Here is an 18,496-nt window from a genome sequence, read left to right as displayed (position 1 = left end):
TACCTGTTCTCGCTCAAGCACAACAAACGCACCTGGCTTCCCACTCTGTCTCCTGTGTTGGCATTTTACCAGTTCCCAGTTACCCACAGTGGCTTTGTTTTTTTAACATGTTTTAGGCCAGGACACAAAAGCAAGGTGCTAGTGTCCCCTCAATGCTCATACAACTAGAAACAATGACTTTCTCCCCCAAACAGACAAGTTACAAACGTGCAGCAGAAAGAAAACATTTGAATATATTTTTGAAAGAAACCACCTGAACACTTGCCACAAGTCACAACACAATTCCCCCAGCCCCATATAACTAATGTCCACTAATTCAAGGGGGAGAGCTTTCCACATGGGCTTCACCTGAATAACCCACCCTATTTTTCAATTCAAATCCTGAGACTTTCTTGACCCAACAGATTTTGTAGGAGAGGTTTCTCCCTTGAGACTTGCAGCCTGCGGAGGTGGTTTCCTGGGCTTTCCAGCTGGGCCTGTGAGGCTTTCTGGCACTGGAGAAGGAAGGAAGCTGGCCCAGTTGTTTATGAGTTCTTCTGAGGCACTTTGATGGTGACCTGCAGCGGGGACAGAGAGGAGTGTTTAAACCTCCATGCTCCTGGTGTGTGCACGGCTGGGGGGAGCTAGGTGTTCGCATGGTAGAATGCCAGCCCACCCACAGCAGAACATGCAGGGCTCTGCTCTGTGGGATGTCATCCCCTCTCCCCCAAACCAGTGGTTCTCAGCCAACAGTGATCAGGCCCCCCCAGGGGACATTTTTGATTGTCACGGGATGAAAAACAAAGCTTCCCAAACAAGGAATGTTCCAGGCCTCGGAAAACCAGACCCACCTCCCTGTGCTCTCTGCAAAGCAAATGCATCTGCATAAGCGTGCAGGCATCACAGTCTATTGAGTGGGAAAGTAGAAGATCTGCCCTCTATCTGGATGATGATGTGGCATATTTCCTTGTCTGGAAAATGGAGAGCACTGCCTCCAGTCAGGCATGGTGAAATTCCTCCCTTGTTCGAAGAACCTACTCTTCCGGCTCACATAACATCAGCTTAAGCCTACCTTGTCAATCAGGTCCTCATAAATCCCCAACATCACACCTAAGATTTAAGACTGTCTCTTCACTGAATCATGCTTCCTGTCCAAGGTCACCTCTGGAACCCTGGGCCAGCTTCCCACCCACCTGCCATCTTGCTACAGGTTTGCAGCTTGGATAAAGCACAGATTCTGGATGGGGTGGGGATTGGGAAGGCCTGGCTGTGGGCTGGGATGGTGTTCCTCCAAGAGCGCTCTGGTGGTTACCGACACATGGAACCACCACATTCTTTGAGTTTCAGGTTGGCTCCTCAGGCTGTGTTCCAGTCAGTGAAATTGCAAAACCAAGTCTTCAGTGGCTGTGATACAGCCTAGGTTCTCATTGCCACCAGACTAATTTTTACTCAAGTTTTCCTTGCCGCTTCTGCCTACTGAGCTCTTAACCTCTTTTGTGGCTTCTCTGGCTTAAAAATGAGAGACGTAACAAGCATAGATGCCTTCCAGCCCAAGGACACATGGAGAACCACAAGGGGGCCCAGTGCTCACCGTCTTTACTTCGGTGTATGCCTGCAGGCCATACTCGCCCAGTTCCCGGCCACTCCCTGACATCTTGTAGCCACCAAATGGGGACTGGGCCCCAAATACATCATAGCAGTTGATCCTGTAGGTAGAAATGGGAGGCAGAGACCTCTATCTGGGATGTGCCTGGCCCTGGGCTCCTGCAGGGCTCTACAGTCTTTCCGAGCCTTGCTGCATTAGCATCCTTCACGGTGTGGTCAGATGGCTGTCATACCTGTGCCACGTGACACCTTCAGACTTGATGTAATCACTTCGAATCATTGGCTGCTAGGCTTTTCTTTCCTCCTTTTATCAACTTAAACACTGAACTTAACTTTCACTTTGAAGTATACAGTGGTTCCATTGTGATGTGTCCATCACTGCGGCCCATTCCCACAACATTTCTGTTGACCCTAAAAGGAATCCTTGTGCCCAATAAGCAGTGCCTCCCTGTCACCCTGCCCCTGATCAGCACTAGTCCACTTCCTGTCCTCATGGGCTGGCTTGAGTCCAGAGATTTTATGACTCCTGTCACTTAGTAGCATGCTTTCAAAATTCAGCTATGCTCTTTGCGTGCATCGGGATTTTTTTCCTCCCCTCTTCTCCCCAGTACTGGGGTTTGAATTCAGGGCCTTAGATTTACTCAGCTTGCTTTCTTGACTGGCAGTCTACCATTTGATCCATGTCTCCAGCTCGGCTTTTTGCTAGTTTGGACTCTTCTACTCAGGCTAGCTTTGAACCACAACCTACCAGATTTCACCTTTTTATGAAACTGGGAATATAGGGATGAGCCACTGACACCTGGTTTCAATCCTTTTTACGGCTGAATCATTTTCCACATATAGGTTAGACAACATTTTCCTGATCCATTCATCACCTGATGGACATTTGTTACTGGGTTTGGGTAGCATGAGGTTTGAACTCAGGGTTTCTCCCTTCTTAGGCAAGTGCTCTGCCTCTTAAGCCACATCCCCTTCCCTTTCACTTTATTTTTCAGATAGCATCTTGCACCTTAGACTACAATCCTTCCATCTCCTCCTCCCACATAGTTGGGATTACAGGCATAAGCCATTATGCCAGCCTTACATGTGTGTTTTTGTACAGTTGTGTTCTTTCTCAGGTATGTACCTAAGTATAGAATCAGTGGGTCACATGGTCAAGTCTACACTAGACTTTTTGAGGAACTACTAAACTATTCCCCACTAATTGCATTACCCCTACCCTACAAGGGATGTATGAGGTTCTAATTTCTCCTCAACCTCAGTTTTTTTTCTTTTTTGTTTTTGATTTTGGGGCTTGAACTCAGGGCCTGGGTGCTGTCCTAGAGTGTTTGTGCTCAAGGCTAGCACTCTACCACTTTGAGCCACAGCTCCACTTCCAGTTTTCTGGTAGTTAATTGGAGATCAGAGAGTCTCGCGGGCTTTCCTGCCTGGGCTGGCTTCAGACCACGATCCTCAGACCTCAGTCTCCTGTGCCCACCTCTCTTCTTGGTTAGTTTTGTTCTTAACTGACAGCCATCCCAGTGAGTTTGGAATGTGCTAAGCTCTAAGGTCAGCACTGCAGGCTCGTCAGGCCAGGGGTCCAGTCAGTGCTGGATGCCTTAGGAGAACTTCAGGGACACTGCTACCAGAGGAAGGAGCTCAGTCCTAGGGGAGGGGGGGCTGGAAGCTTCCTGACTCAGAGGAAACAGTCTAGAAGATCGGGGCTCTAGAAACATCTGCAGGGACTCTCAGGAGGCTCTTACCACACAGTGCCTGCTTGGAGGGCTTGGGACAGGTAACTGGCCTTGTCCAGGTCCTTTGTGAAGACAGCTGCAGCCAGCCCATACTTGGAATTGTTGGCTCTGGCAACAACCTCCTCAATGGTCTTGAACTTCAGGATCTGCATCACTGGGCCAAAGATCTGAAAGGGGAGTGTGAGTGTGGGCTGCATGGAGGCACCTGCTTGCCAGCCTCAGCGCTGAGCAGTGATGGCAAAGGCAGGACACGTCTCCATACCTAACTGGCAGTCTACCAAATTTAGTGAATGCACCAGACACAGACAGGACACCAAAGAGACAGCTACAAACAAAGTGTGGTGCCCTCCTTCCACGTGGTGCGGGCTTCACTTGCACTTCCCCCCCCCAGTCCCAGAAAGGTCCATTTCCCTCAAGCTCTGGCTCATTTCATGACATTTAGAAACCAAGACACACGTGCTGGGAGTGTAAAGGAGTAGACAGAAATGCTGCCTCCCAATCTCGGCAAGCACCAAGCAGGGAGTCAGCCGGGGTCTAATGCTTCATCCTGCTACAGCAAAGCCTCAGGAAGGGCCAGCAGACAACCTTACTAGACTCAGGAAGTCAGGTGTTCTCCCACAGTGCTGGCCATCAAGAGAGTGCTATCGAGTGGGAACTTTAAGTTGTTCTAGCCTCGAGTCATTCCAGAGTCAATGTCTGGCCTGACCATGCCAGGCTATCCCCTCTCCTCCCTGAGGTGCACTGGCTGCTGACCTCCTCCTTGGCGATGGTCATGCCGTCTTGCACGTCTCCAAACACAGTGGGCTGGATGAAATAGCCACGGTCAGCAGCTGCGCCCCCTCCACACAGGAGCTTCGCTCCCTCTTGCTTTCCTGACTTGATATAGCCAAGGATCTTGTGAAATTGAGTTTCATCCACCTGTGGGAGAAAGCACAGCACCGAGATGCCAGACTCAGCCCTCTCCTGGGCTTGGTAACCACACAGGCAGTGAAGCTGCAGAGAAATGGACCAAGAACTTGAGGTAACAAGAGCTAAAGAGGAAACACAGGGCCCGGAAACAATACACAAAATTCAATCTCATTTGCCATAAGCAATGTGTATCAAGCTCACTGTTTTGACAGGGTGGGGCAGCACACATGCCTGTAGTCCCAGCACTCTGGAGCAGCATTTGGAGAATGGCAAGTTCCCTATCTATCTAGCAAGAACTTGTCCTAAAAAGTCCAATAAAGAGAGCACCAAAGTGAGGATGAAAAAATACAGTAGCAATAAATATAATGGAGAATATACTGTTTTTTAAAAATTCATGAATTATATACTTAAAATGGCACACTCTGATGTGTACTTGTATCTCTGTAGACACGATAAAGAAAAAGAGAAGGCTTACAGCCCCATTCCACGGGGCAGCCTTCCTATCTTCCCATGTGGCTACAGCTCCCTTGCCCAAGTTTATGAGGCCTCCAAAATGTGGAAAATGAGGCCGTGCATGGTGATGTATACCTATGATCCCAGCCACTCAGGAGGCAGAGATCAGAGGATTACAGTTTAAGACCAGGCCAGGCAAAAAAACAAAGACCCCACTCAACCTTTAAGCCAAGTGCGGTGTGCACCTGTGATGCAACTCTGTAAGGGTAGAAAACAGGAGGATCACAGACTTTGGCTGGTTCCAGAACAAATATGAGACTAACTGAAAAATAATAAGTGAAAGAATTGGGGACATGGCTCAAGTGGTAGAGTGCCTAGCTGGCAAGTGTAAGGTTTTAAATTCAAACCACAGTATGGCAAAAAAGAAGAGCAAAAATGGGAAACCATAACAGGGGTCTTGTGCTTACGCCAGAAGGACAAATTGAAGGTATGTGTAGAGGTGAGACTTGAAGCAGCCCCACCTGACTGAGCCAGTGTGCTTTCTGCACCTCTTCTGGCTCCGGACATTCAGGCCCACCTAGAGCTGCCAGACTCACCTGCGGTCCCTGCTCGGTCCGGCTGTCAAAGGGGTTTCCAACCACCCGAGACTTGGCCCGAGCAACACTGCGCTCCACAAACTCTGCGTACACGTCCTCTTGCACGAAAGTCCGTGAGCCAGCACAGCAGCACTGGCCCTGGTTGAAGAACAGGGCAAAGTGGGCCTGCTCCACAGCCCAGTCCACTGTGGGGAGGGGACGGGACAGGATGGTGAGGATGAGAAGGCAGGCCCTGGCTCCAGCATCGCCCACCCAGACAGTGCACTCGCCCAGCATTAGGCCAGCAAAAGGCCTAGCTTCTCTCCATCTGGGAGCACGGGAATGGGCCGGGGGACAGGCAGGAGGAGCAGCCCTTGCGGGGAGGGAAAGTCTAAGAGTTTGTGGGCAGCACCAGAACAAAGGAAGCAATGGAGGGCCAAGTGGCCCATAGACGTGCGTGGACCAGGGTGAGGGTGGGCTGAAGCAGAGGATCATGGGAGGGGATCAAGCCCGCCATCACTGTAGGCCCCTGGCTTACTGTCAGCGTCTGACATGATGATGTTGGGGCTCTTGCCCCCCAGTTCCAGGGTCACTCTCTTGAGGTTGCTGCTCCCTGCAGCAGTCTGGATCAGATGGCCAACCTGGAGGTCACAGAAACAGGATCTTGTCAGGAGAAGGAGGAGTCAAATGTGCTACAGAGACAGATGGAGAACCCCAGCTCAAGGAAGTCACCCCAGCAGCAGGCCTCCCTGCTGCCCTGCACACGCGCCAGCCGGGCCACACTCAACCAGCCACCAGCAAGACACTTCAACTCTGTGGGTTCACTCCCCATTTTACAGAGGGGCATGTGGAGGCTTTAGATGGCTGTCCCAAGGGTGCATGGCAAGTGAGTGCTACTCCAGAGCCTGCCACCTTGCCACTATGCTGCCACCTGAGTGCCGAGGGCACCACTTTGTTCTCGAGGAGCTGAACAGAGCTTCAGTCACCCCTAGTCACAAGAGCAAGGCCAGGACTTGAGCCTGTGCCTTCCGAAGCCCATGCTAACAGTACTGCTGAAGGTGCCTGAGGTGGCCAAAGTGCTCTGCCTCCAGCCCTGGACCTCAAGAGGTCAGCCAGTCCTTATTCCCTAAGGGCACAGTCCCTCCCGACAGCAGCGGGAGTGGCCCAGAGACCACAGAGGGCTCAGCCCTGCCACATCACGCCTGGGACACAGGCTCACTAGAGCCAGCAGAGGGGGGCCTGACAGAAACTGACTGAGGATGCCCCAGGGCCCCTCCTCTCCGAAGCTCCTGTAAGGATGATGGAGCCACCAGGAGAGAACATGAGGTCAGGGAGCAGCTCACCTCTGTAGACCCTGTGAATGCCACTTTGTCCACATCTTCGTGGGAGGCAATGGCCGCCCCTGCCGTGGGGCCAAAGCCAGGAACAATGTTGACCACACCGGGTGGGAAGCCAGCCTGCAGACAGAAGCCAGGAGACCCAGGGCAGCATCCTCCTGCCCCCAGGACCTGAGCAGGACAAACCCCTGCCCTTCCCAGAGAGGCCAAGACGGGAACACGAATGCAAAGGTTCTCCCTACACAGCCATGGGTGGCCTTGAGCTCTCACTCTTCCTACAGAAGCCAGCTTTGTGGGTGGGGTAGTGTCCGGGGAGTGCCCCTTCCTAAGCAGCTCAGGTGAGAATCGTGTTCATGAACTCCTGTAAGGGTATTTAGTGGTCAGGGCAGAAGCAGGTGGCGTACCTCCTTGATCAGGTTGGCCACGTAGAGGGCAGTGAGCGGGGTCTGCTCGGCAACCTTCATCACAACCACATTTCCAGTCGCCAAGGCCGGACCCAGTTTCCATGCTTGCATCAGAAGGGGGAAGTTCCACTGCCCAAAACAACAGCCAGCCAAAAGCTAAGTCCACTTCAAGGAACCGCGCCAGATGGCAGAACGTGCCGCCACCAAGAACAGGCAGCAGAGCCCTCTGAAGCCCACGTTCTCCAAAACAGAGCAAGTGACACAACAGTGAGTGCACTGATTTTCCACCCTAGGTACCATGCTGAGCCCTTCTTCGTACATCCCTGAGCAGACGGCAGGGGCATGAATGATTTCCCAAGGCCCCTGGGTAGGGTTGTCAAAGCCCACATTCTCAACCACTGCCCAGCCACCACCTCAGCCTGAACTCTGGGCCTGGGCGCTGTCCCTCAGCTCTTTTAGCTCAAGGCTAGCGCTCTACCACTTGAGCCACAGCGCCACTTGCAGCTTTTTTTCTTTTTGCTTATGTGGTGCTGGGGAATCGAACCCAGGGCCTCAGGCATGCAAGGCAAGCGCTCTACCACTGAACCACCTCCCCAGCCCCAGCCCAGCCACCTTCTAATGCTACCTGCAGACCCTCTGTATGCAGCCAGCCTCATCCTCTCCATGACCTCTGGGGGCTGGCACTCACCGGAATGATTTGGCCACAAACCCCAACAGGCTCATGGCGTGTGTAGCTAAAGAAGTCTCCGTCAATGGGAATGGTTTTCCCGTGATACTTATCAGCCCAGCCGGCATAATAACTTTGGAAAAAGAAAAGTCCAAATTTTAGTCAATGCTGAGGACCCCATAGTTCCCTACAGAAAGACCCAATTTGGTCAGGGTGAGGGGGATCATACGTGTCTACGTGTATGTTAGCACTGGCTTTTTTGTTCACTGGTTCTCTACAACCTGAGCCAGCCAAGCCGCCATGGCTTTGTTCAATTAACTGGAACAAGAGTCTCAAGGTTTTATCTGCCTCGGCTGCCTTGGAACAGAAATCCTCAGATCTCAACTTCCTGTGTAGCTAGGATTACAGGCATGACCACCTCCACCCGTCTTCAAGTGGGTTTTTCTGAGAACTGCCCTTACATTCTGTTTATCCCCAGATGATCCTGGACAACTGGCAGGGTCAGTGACCCACTCACTCTGTGAGTTGAGGCCTCAGAACCCCTGCGGTACTCGTAAGAAGTGTCAGCTCCAGGGACCCCTTCCAACCCACTCAATCCAGCTCTCCAGGCTGTGCACACGTATTACTATATGGTGACCATTGGGCCCGCCCAGCACTGCAGATGAGCACCACAGAACCTCAGGCCACACCTGGGGCACAATCGAAGACCCCTGAAATGGCCGGCACTTCCTGCACTCATAGTAATTTCTAAGACTGGACAGGCACAGGAAAACACAAATCCCAGCTGGGCCCCACCTCCTGGGTGCCACCTCAGGTGATGGAAAAGCATGGAAATCAGAGCTTGGGGGAGAAACCAGCTACATATCCCACTGTGTGGGAAGTCTGACAGGAAGAGGCAGGAAGGTGAAGCATGGGGCTCAAAGGAGGACCTCAGAATTAAGCATCGTCTGGCATGGTAAACCAAAAACCACAGGTGACCAGGCTGGAACACTGGGTGTGTGACCCTGTGGGAAAAACAGCCAGGGAGTTGCTGGTCTGCCCAGTGGAGTGGTGGGCGCCTCCTTCCTCTACTGCTCTGCGGCTCAGCTCTACACTCAGCTGGTCGGCAAAGCTCACATGGGGTCTTCAGTCGGTAGGGGAAGAATGCTAAGCTCAGAAAAGAGAATGGCACTGAGTTTCACCCAGCTTTGCCCTGCTCTAACCTTCAGGGTGCTCTTCCTCACCTCCAGGGCTGGGAAAGCCCTTGCAGTGAGCTTGTCCTGTGTGCAGCAGAAAGCTTAGCAGCTTCTCCGGCCCTCCCCACTAGGTGCTAGGAGCACCTACAATGCCTGCCTTGCCCACGGTCTCCTGGGGACATGCTGGCCCTGGCTGGGCACTGGATCCTCCCCCACTACCTCTGCCCACATGTCCTAGGGAAGCAGCCACTATCTGCACACTGCCCTGTCTGCCTTGCCCGCAGCCGGCCATACTCTAACCCGGCCAACCGTGGTCCCTCCCACAGGAACATGACATTAGGACTGGGAGACTGCATCTTAGACAGTTCCAACACAAACACAGGCCCTAAAGGATACCATACTAGGAGAGAAGAACGAAGCAAGGGAACACAGAGTGAGAGACACCCAAAGGCCTTTTGTTTTTGAGACCCAGGGGCTCTAAGGATTGCCTATGCTGGGCTGAATTGCTGTTACTGGCAGCTGCAAGAACTCTCCTGAAGCTTCTGTCCTTTGTCAGTAAGACAAAGCAAAAGAAAAGGAACAGCAGAAAATAGACCAGAGAGATGAAATAGAGAACAGAAAAAAAAAAGTAGAGCAATTGACAAGCCTTTAGCTGGACTAAGAAAAGAGGGAAAGCTGGTCACTGGTGGCTCAAGCCTGTAATCCTAGCTACTCAGGAGGCTGAGATCTGAGGATTGCGGTTCACAGCCAGCCCAGCAGGAGAGTCCGTGAGACTTTTTTTTTTTTTTTTTTTGGTCGGTCATGGGGCTTGAACTCTGGGCTTGGGCTCTGTCCCTGCACTCTCTCTTCAGCTTAAGGCGAGTGCTCTACCACTTGAGCCATAGCACCACTTCCGGTTTTCTAGTGGTTTACTGGAGATAAGAGTCTCACAGACTTTCCTGCTCGGGCTGGCTTTGAACTGCAATCCTCAGATCTCAGCCTCCTGAATAGCTAGGATTACAGGTGTGAGCCATCAGTGCCCAGCTTCCATGAGACTCTTATCTCCAATAAACCACTAGAAAACCAGAAGTGGCACTGTGGCTCAAGTGGTAGAGCGCTCGCCTTGAGCTGAAGAGCACAGGGACAGCACTCATGCCCAGAGTTCAAGCCCCACAACCGACCAAAAAAAAAAAAAGAAGGAAATAACTAAAATCAGAAATGGAAATGGAGACAATGCTTCCAATTTTACAGTGCTAGAAAGGGCTGAAAAGGATGAACTGTATGTTGCCCAATGAATTAGACAAGCCTAGATAACACTGACACAAGTTACCAAAAGTGACTCACGAAGAAAGAGAAGATACCCACAACTCGTTACAATTGTGAGCAGAGTGAGGAGTCTATCAGCTTCTCCAAGTCCTGTGATCCTTTGGCATTTTGCTGATTCTGTATCTTCCTCCCAACCTCCCTCCCTCCCTGACTTTTGGCAACAACCTGAATAAAGAACTGGAATTCTGAGCCCATACCGGAGACATTTTAGGACCATGTCCAGATCCACCAGGTAGGAGATGATGTAGGGCTTGCCGTTGTCCAGGGTCTCCAAAGCCTGGTGAGAGATCAAGGTCAGCAGGGACAAGTTGGTGCCAGAATGGAACAAAGCAAATGGACTGACCAATGGCACAGTGGCCTGGACTGATGGACCAGGAGAACAGGGTAAGAATGCCCTTGGGGCACTGAATGTCCAGGGCACAGGGTTTTCAGAGCAGAGATGGAGAATAGTGACATAATCCACCCATCACATGTGTTAAGAATGCTAAAAAGACTGCCAACTCCATCTGAGCAAGGCCAACCTAAGACAGCTGGGCAAAGGGGACAGCACACATGGTGCTGAAGTGTAGCATGCCCCAGCCGGAAGGAAGTATGTGTGCAAAGGCCCTGGTGCTCAAGGACAACTGGGTGTCAGTACTCAAAGGCACCTGTGAGCAGAGCAGAGCTGTATGAGTAAGGGAAACGTCCCGCACTTCTCAGGTCATGTAGACCATGTGGAGAGTCCCAACGATACATGACACCTTACAGGCAACTAATGCGCCTTGCGGAGGACCCACTCTGGTTGCTGTGTGCAGAATGGATTGTTGAGGGGAAGGGATCTGCCTCCTGGTTTCTTGTCTCTAGTGGCCAGGGAGAGAGTGACCGTGCAGAGGGATCCTGGGTCCCCAGGAGAGGTGACACATCCTGACAGTCTTTCCAACATAGCTCCTCACCCCTCCCCAGTTTCCTGTCCACTGCTTCAGGGACAGAGGGAGGAGTTCCTCTGGTTGGTCCAGGGATGTTTACCAAAGGTGTCCGGCCTAATCCACATGTCAGCAGCATGGCCTCTGGCTTTCCACACCTGCTCCATCCCTTCACGTGTGGAAACAGCAGGAGGCTGAGGACTCACCGCCAGATAGGTCCGGTCCCGCTCGATCAGATCGGCCAGGCGGTACAGCAGCCGGCCCCTGTCAGAGGCATCCATGCGGCGCCAGGGAGAGCCCAGCTGGAAGGCGGCCCGGGCAGCCTTCACTGCCTTGTCCACGTCTTCCTGCAAAACAACCCACCGAGACATCTCAGGCCTTCTCTGCAGCAAGCGCCTGGAATACTGCCCAGATGGCTGTCAGTACAGGCTAGCATGGAAAACCACCCTAAAACAGATTCAGTGACCAGACTGAGTCTCATGCCCTTTTCTCTCCTCATCAAAGGTGCATTTGCACTTCTCATCCCCCCCTGCAGGAGCTTTGGAGGAAGAGGCACCCAGGGGTCAGAGCTTAAAACTGGGCCACTTTTCCTGCTTCCTAAGGAGTCAGGCCCAGCAAGAAGAAGCCATTCCTTCTGTGATGCAGCATTCCCCAGCAAAGCCAGCCTGACCAGCTTCCCTCTCCTCCCATAAGAAGTACAGGATGGCACTCAGGAGGCAGGGTGTGCACAGACTTCTTATTTATATGCAAAAGACTGCCCAGAAGAGTACTTGCATTTGTGTTCAGCAAAAGAAGCAAGGCCTCATGTGATAAGTGCCCAGAACTGTTTTCATGCAGAGGGCAGGAAATATTCTTGAACTGTTTTTAACGTTTTAAATTATTTCAAAAATAATTTTACTATTAAACTAATTTCTGAGCACTATCACATTTTCATGTCTAATGAATATCTATATGGATATCTATGTGAATATGCATCATGCAAACTAGTCCCAGAGCTGTTATCATTCAAGACCCAAATTCTGTCCAGCCAGACTCCATCTGCTGTGCGTCAGCCTTTCTTGACCCTCCTGAGTGTGCTTCCACCCATGTATTAATTACAGAGGCTAGACGCAATCTAGCACCTTTGTTTTGAAGCAGGAATTTCTTTATTTCATTCACTCAAAATGTTTAATTGGCCTTTTAAAACGATGAACGCAATAGTATGTAGATAGTAAAAGTTTCAGCCATTCAGACGCACACAGAATGAATAGCGAAACCTTGCTCACACTGCCATGAGTCCCCAGTTCTTACCTTGTTCCCTTCTGCTACCTGACAGATGACCTCTCCCGTGGACGGATTGACGGTGGGAAAGGTTTTCTTGCTGATGGAGTCGTGCCATTCATTGTTTATGAAGATCTACAATGAGAACGAAGAGCCTGGTACTGAGATGTCAAAAGAAAAAAGGCATCAGGAAGAACACATACAGAGAACTGTGGATCGCCTGACAAGCCCGCGGGAGACAGTCCACTCTGGAATGCCCACTCTGCCATGTGACTTTGGGTAAGTCTCCTGACCTTCAGCGCCTTGGCTTCTTCGTGTTTCCAGTGTGCCATTTATCGTCTGCTGTGAAACTGATCACCCCCAAACTCAGTGGCTTAGGTGGTGTCTAATCTCTTGAGTTATGCCCTCTCTTTAGGATCTGCTGGGAGGGCTGCAGTCCAAAGAGCTAGGCCCGGGCCACCCAAGCTGGATGTGGGTGGTAGCAAGTCACCACATGGTGCCTTACTTCCGGCCTGCTTGGTGTGCTCATTCTTTTCTGGCTACTCCGTGGCAATGGGCCTCTCCACAGTGTCCTGAGAGACCCACGTAAAGCTTAAAGGCTTCCTGAACCCAGCCTAAAAGTCACATGACCTATCTGGAGGTGGAGATTGGGAAGATTGTGATTCAAAGCAAAAAGTCCTCCAAACCCCATTGTAACCCACAGCATGCCCCTGTCGCCCCAACAGCAGTGAAATGCGTAAACAGGACAATAGCCGTCCAGACAGGCAAAAATCAAGATACAATCTTAAAAATAACCAGAGCGAAAAAGGGCTGGAGTTGGAGCTGGATGACTCAGGCTTCTCTGTTCTGGGTTTTGTCACCAAGAGGAGGCCTCACCTCTCTACCGGGGGGGGGGGGGGGGGGGGGGGGGGGGGGGGGGGCAGTGTGGGCTGTGATGCCAGTTCCTGGGTTCCCCAGGAAGGAGTGGTGAGGGAAGGAGCTGGCGCGGGTCATTTTACCAGAATGCAACTTGGTGTTTCTGCTCCATCCCATACCACCCTCGTGCCACAGAGCACGCTGCGCACTCAGTCACAGATCCGGGCATAAATGTTAACCAGACTTTGGCAACTGTGTGCTTTATTAGTCAGCATTAATCTTTAATTAATTAGGCATGTGATGTATCAGGCAGTGACACCTGTGTAGTTCCAGGGAGAGGGGAAGAGGTGTGGCTACAGAGCTCAGGCCTGGAGCCACAAGACAGCATCTGCTGGGGTGGTGCGGAGAGAAGTGAAGCCTGGAACTGTTACTCCAGAAGAGGCTTTGGTGAAGCAGGACAGCACAGGCACTGGGTGGCCCTAGCCGGGCATCTGCTCCAATCTCTACCCTCAGCACTGGCCCAGGGCCCAGCCTCACACCAACTGCTACAAAGCATCAAAGAAAACCGGAAGGGGAGGTGGCAGGAAGAGATTGGCTGGTCGTGTTGCCTCCCCTCCCCCTCCCCTCCCCCTGCTACCTGTATGCCCTAAATAGCCCCTGTGCCCAGAATTGTGGGTGTTTGAAGGGTTCCCATCAAACCTCACAGAAGACAAACTTCATTCTCTCCATAGGGAAGGCCACTGGTTTAAAATCATACAGGATTTGAACCCAGGCTTTGGGGCTCCAAGGCCTGTGCTCTTTGCATGATATCAACCTAGCCTCTAATCACAGTTCACACTGCCTTCCAGAGATTGGGGCTGTCATTCCTACAACCCCACCTTTTCAGATCGCTCCCCACTTTCATCTGATGTTATAAAAAGCACCATCAGAGCCAGACAGATCTGAGTTTGAACCAGTACTTGTGGGGACTTGTGTGAGGATTCCTAGGCCAGGACCTGGCTCAGGGGCCCTGTTCCATGACTCTGCATCCTGCAGCTCTGACCTAAGATCCCTGAGAGCAAGGGTCAGATCTCCACCTGCCTCTTTCCGTGTTCATGGGTCATTTGCAAAGATAAGGAAGGAAGAAAAGGAAGTGGGCAGTCTAGCTAGTGGCCTTCCCCTTCTAGAAGAGTCCCTCCAGGCCCTAGAAGGGTTACAAGCCCTGAATTAGCTGTTGCTGTTGAGGAGTGACTGTCTTCCCATCTCAGCTAGTAAGGTAATGAGGGTTTGCCCCAGGGGCCTGTGGCTGGATTCAGTGGGGAGGCAGGCAGGGCTCTCCGCACAAGCTCCTGCAGCGGCTCCACACCACTTGAGGACAGTTTGAAAAGACATGAGAGCACAGGCCAGGCCAGATGTTTTAAGACTTCCTGGCTGCAATACAGGCCTCACTTACATAACATGTTACATTCAGTCACCCTTCTTGGGCTCAGGGAGGAGCCCCCAGCTCACATTTCCTCTTTCAACATTGCTCTAGAAGCAGAGCCTTGGGAACTGACAGATGGAACCTGGATACTGGTAAAACATGAAAAGTTTCCGTCAACAAGCTCTAATCTCTGCACTTCCATAAATACATACTTGGTATTATAAAAGTAGATTCTTACCCTGTGCTTTCACTGAGAACCACTGCCCTGGAAAAACAGCAAAGTCCTGGCTGCTTGGCTAGATTCCAGGAGAGGAGGGAGTAAACCAGAAGCAAGTGAGGAGTGAGGAACGGGCTGGAAGCAAGACAGAGGGGTGGGATGGTGCAGGGGGGTGGGGGCTGCCTGAGGAGTGACAGCAGGAGGGCCCCTGTGGCCGCCAAGCATGGCCACAGCCCTGGTTGCCCGGGTCGCACTTGCTGCTGGAGTCAGGGGCGAGACAGAAGCATACATGGGGCCTACTCTCAACCACAGATTATTCTGGGCATTATATCACAGGCAGACCCCGTCTAGATTCCTCCCTGCATACAGACCACAGTTCACCTACCCACATCCTAAAAATGCACCTTGAAGACAGTGCCCCCTGCAGTAGCCAGTTCCGACTTTCAGGCATTTTTGTTCAGGGCAGATCACTGTGTGAAACTCTGAATTGCTGAGGTAAAGGACGCATGATTCCTTGCTGCTGTGGTTTATTTCCTGGCCCAGCAGATTACAGATAACAAAGTGCACATGGAGATTAGGAGTCAGTGGTGGTGGCTGGGGGAAGCAGGGGAGGGAGGACTCAGGAGTTGGGCAAGGTCAGCAGGGCAGTGACCAGGACAGCTGGACCCTGGGGGAAGAGCACAACCCAGATGGGAAAGAAGATATTCCAGCCACTGCCCCTCATCCCAGTACAATGAGGAGACACCATCTGCCCAGAGTCCCCAGTGAAATCAGACAATGTTCAGTAGCCGTGACTTAAGATGGTTCAAGAGTCAAGCACTGGTGGCTCACACCTGTAATCCTAGCTAACCGAGAGGCTGAGAGCTGAGAATCATGCTTCAAAGCCAGCCCAGACAAGAAAGTTCATGGACTCTTACCTCCAAAGAACCACCAGAAAACTGGAAGTGACGCTGTGGCTCATGTGGTAGAGCACTCTCGCTTTGAGCTAAAGAGCTCAGGGACGGCACCCAGACCCAGAGTTCAAGCCCCATGACCCACAAAAAAAAAAAAAGAATTAGGGTTTGTTTATTAGGAAATCCAAGTTCCTTACTTGGGAGTGAGCAAATACTTAGGTGTTTCCAGCATGGGATGATTCCTGACAGCTTTTAAGTGGCAATCATCATCCAGAATCTTGGATAAGTTTGTGATCAAGGCCAAGGGCAGCCAACTCCCCAAACTTGCTAGTGATATTCTGACACCTAACCCCAGCACTCCCCTTCTTCACCCTCTACCTGGCTCAGCAGTTTCGTATTCCTTACAAGTTCCTTCCTTCCTTCCTTCCTTTCTTTTTTTTCTTTTTCCCTTTTTTTTTTTGCCAGATCTAGAGCCTGAATTCAGGGCCTGGGCACTGTCCCTGAGCTTCTTTTTGCTCAAGGTTAGCACTCTAGCACTTGAGTCACAGTGCCACTTCTGGCCTTTTGTGTTTATATAATACTGAGGAATCAAAACCCAGGGCTTCATGCATGCTAGGCAAGCACTTTATCACCAAGCCACATTCCCAGGCCTATTGCTGCAATTTCATTACTCCCAGGATGGGAGGATTACAACTACTGTGCCAAATATGCAGCTCTAATCTGCTCACGCACTCAGGAGCTGACAGCCTCACCCACTTGAATTCTAACCCACCCACGTGTTCCCGCCTCCTGCCCCTGCAAACTCCCAGGTACTTTCTCATGTTTGCCTTTCCCTGAAAAAATACTAGGCGCCCATTAAGTGACCTTTTTCTTGGCTCCTACAACACAAAATCATAGACACAATTACATAAAAGGCAACCATCAGACACTCATCAATATTTATATAACAGTATTTCCATGCCAAGCTCAGGGCTGGGAATATAAACATGAACAGCATAGACTTCAAATGTTTATGTATTTGTAACTATGTAAGTACTGGCTATGCCTTATATTTTGCTATGTAAATACGTGTGAACAACAGCACGGTCACAAGGCGGTGTGGCAGCTAGTAACGGTGTGTGCGGGCAGCCTGGGCAGAGCTGGGCAGAAGCTTGTTTCCCACCTAGAAATCCAAAATTCAACCCCTCGCTGACAGAGTTGTAAGTGGAAAGAAGGGGGAGGATACAGACGGAAGTCCTCTGAGCAGACGTGACAGACAAGTGACCAGTAACTGTGGTTAAGGGAACAAGGAATACGTACGCATGTCCACAACACACATGTTCAGGATTCAGCTTGACCCAGTATCACGTACATTACAGCCCAGGCATCTGTAAGTCAGGGTTGTCCTGTGGATTCTGAGCAGGTAATAGAAGGCTCTGAAAGCCATTAAAAAAAAAAACAAACAAAAGCCAAGCACAGGAGGCTCACGCCTGTAATCCTAGTTACTCAGGAGGCTGAGATATGAGGATCATGGTTCAAAGCCAGCCCAGGCAGGAAAGTCCATGAGACATCTCCAGGTAACCACTAGAAAACCAGAAGTGACACTGTGGCTCAAGTGGTACAGCGCTACCCTTGAGCTGAAGAGCTCAGGAACAGTGCCCAGGCCCAGAGTTCAAGCTCCACACTTGTAATCCTAGTTACTCAGGAGGTTGAGATCTGTGGATTATGGTTTGAAGCCAGCCAAGACAGGAAAGTTGATGAGACTCTTATCTCCAATGAACCATTAAAAAAAAAAAAAAAAAGCTAAAAGTGGGGATGTGACAATCAGTGGCAGCCTTAAATGGGAAAAGCCAAGCCAGTGCCTAAGGCCCTAAATTCAAGGCCAGTACAGTACTGATACACAAAGAGAGAGTGTGCTTGTCACTAACCCCTGCCAATCCAGGAGAGGTTTGAGTTTAAAGAATAACATCTCCCAAAATGCGCTCTGGAAGCAAAGCAAGCACCCGCAGAAACAACCAATGGCAGGGACTTAAGAGTGTTCACCGGTCACCCCAGCTACAAGAAAGCATGAACAGGAACCCATCCAGGCCTGCCTGAACAATTAAATAAGACCCTTCCTCAAAAGTAACCAGCACAAGTGATGGAGGCATGACTCAGATGGTGGAGTGTCTGCCTGACAAGCATGAGGTTTTGAGTTCAAAGCCCAGTACTGCTACAAACAACACACACACAGGGAGGGAGAGAGAGAAAAAGCAAAGGAGAGAGAGGGAGAGAGGGAGGGAGCGGAAACCCAAGCTCAGGAGATCAGCCAGCTTGTACTTGTTGCATAAACAAAACGAACTGTTTCATAACGTTTACCCAAACTCAGAGGTTCAAAACATACTCCAAAATATTGGCTGAACAAGAAACGGGGGGGGGGGGGGGGCTGGTCAGGAGGGGGCGCCCCTGGCCGGCCGCAGGCTCGAGGGGACCCCGCCGCTGCTCTCCTCGCAGATCCTTCTGAACTTCCCTGGGTAGAAGTGGGGCAAGTTCCTGCCAGGGCGGCCGGCCCGTCTGAATGACGGTGGGGCCCGCACGGCGCTCCGGGCCTACGAGGCCGCAACCCCCAAAGCCGGGCTGCACTCGGGGCCGTGGCCCGGGGACCCTCGGTGGGTGAACGGAGGCCCCGGCCCACGGCCTTCGCACCGGCCTGCGGCGGAGCTCACCTGGTTGTAGAAGACCTCCGGCTGCTGGTTCGGGGCCGGCACCGCCTGGGAGGCGGCGGCCGACAGCGAGCGGAGGCCGGGGCGGGGCCCGAGGCGGGCTGCGAGGAGCGCGGCGGCGCGCAGCATGCTGCGGTGGGGCCG

At 51.6% G+C, this 18,496-nt stretch overlaps 1 protein-coding gene across 1 annotated transcript; it reads right to left on the bottom strand.

Moving 5' to 3' along the window:
* Positions 1 to 210: 210 nt before the first annotated feature.
* On the bottom strand, positions 211 to 18,496 carry Aldh2 (aldehyde dehydrogenase 2 family member). Its single transcript, XM_042668959.1, has 13 exons — positions 18,356 to 18,496; positions 12,335 to 12,439; positions 11,251 to 11,391; positions 10,340 to 10,419; positions 7,684 to 7,795; positions 6,996 to 7,124; positions 6,598 to 6,711; positions 5,793 to 5,895; positions 5,276 to 5,460; positions 4,071 to 4,235; positions 3,327 to 3,484; positions 1,571 to 1,685; positions 211 to 557 (listed from the first exon to the last, which is right to left on the bottom strand). Exons 1-13 carry the CDS (start codon positions 18,479 to 18,481, stop codon positions 525 to 527), a joined length of 1,566 nt encoding a protein of 521 aa, XP_042524893.1. The 5' UTR covers positions 18,482 to 18,496; the 3' UTR covers positions 211 to 524.

The sequence above is a fragment of the Dipodomys spectabilis genome, unplaced genomic scaffold (assembly GCF_019054845.1).
Source record: "Dipodomys spectabilis isolate Male_0828 unplaced genomic scaffold, ASM1905484v1 ptg000480l, whole genome shotgun sequence".
In the NCBI taxonomy this organism is placed as follows: domain Eukaryota; kingdom Metazoa; phylum Chordata; class Mammalia; order Rodentia; family Heteromyidae; genus Dipodomys; species Dipodomys spectabilis.
Note: the sequence above shows the minus strand (reverse complement) of the source record. Positions and strands in the feature narration are given on the sequence as shown.

What these genes read in the sequence shown, in the direction of transcription:
- Aldh2 (XM_042668959.1), bottom strand. Translation starts at nt 18,481, where the DNA reads ATGCTGCGCGCCGCCGCGCTCCTCGCAGCCCGCCTCGGGCCCCGCCCC. An exon ending in TGACCATCGCCAAGGAGGAG is followed by an intron (nt 3,485 to 4,070) that starts GTCAGCAGCCAG and finishes CTCCCCTTTCAG; the next exon opens with ATCTTTGGCCCAGTGATGCA. An exon ending in CATACACCGAAGTAAAGACG is followed by an intron (nt 558 to 1,570) that starts GTGAGCACTGGG and finishes TCCCCGCTGCAG; the next exon opens with GTCACCATCAAAGTGCCTCA.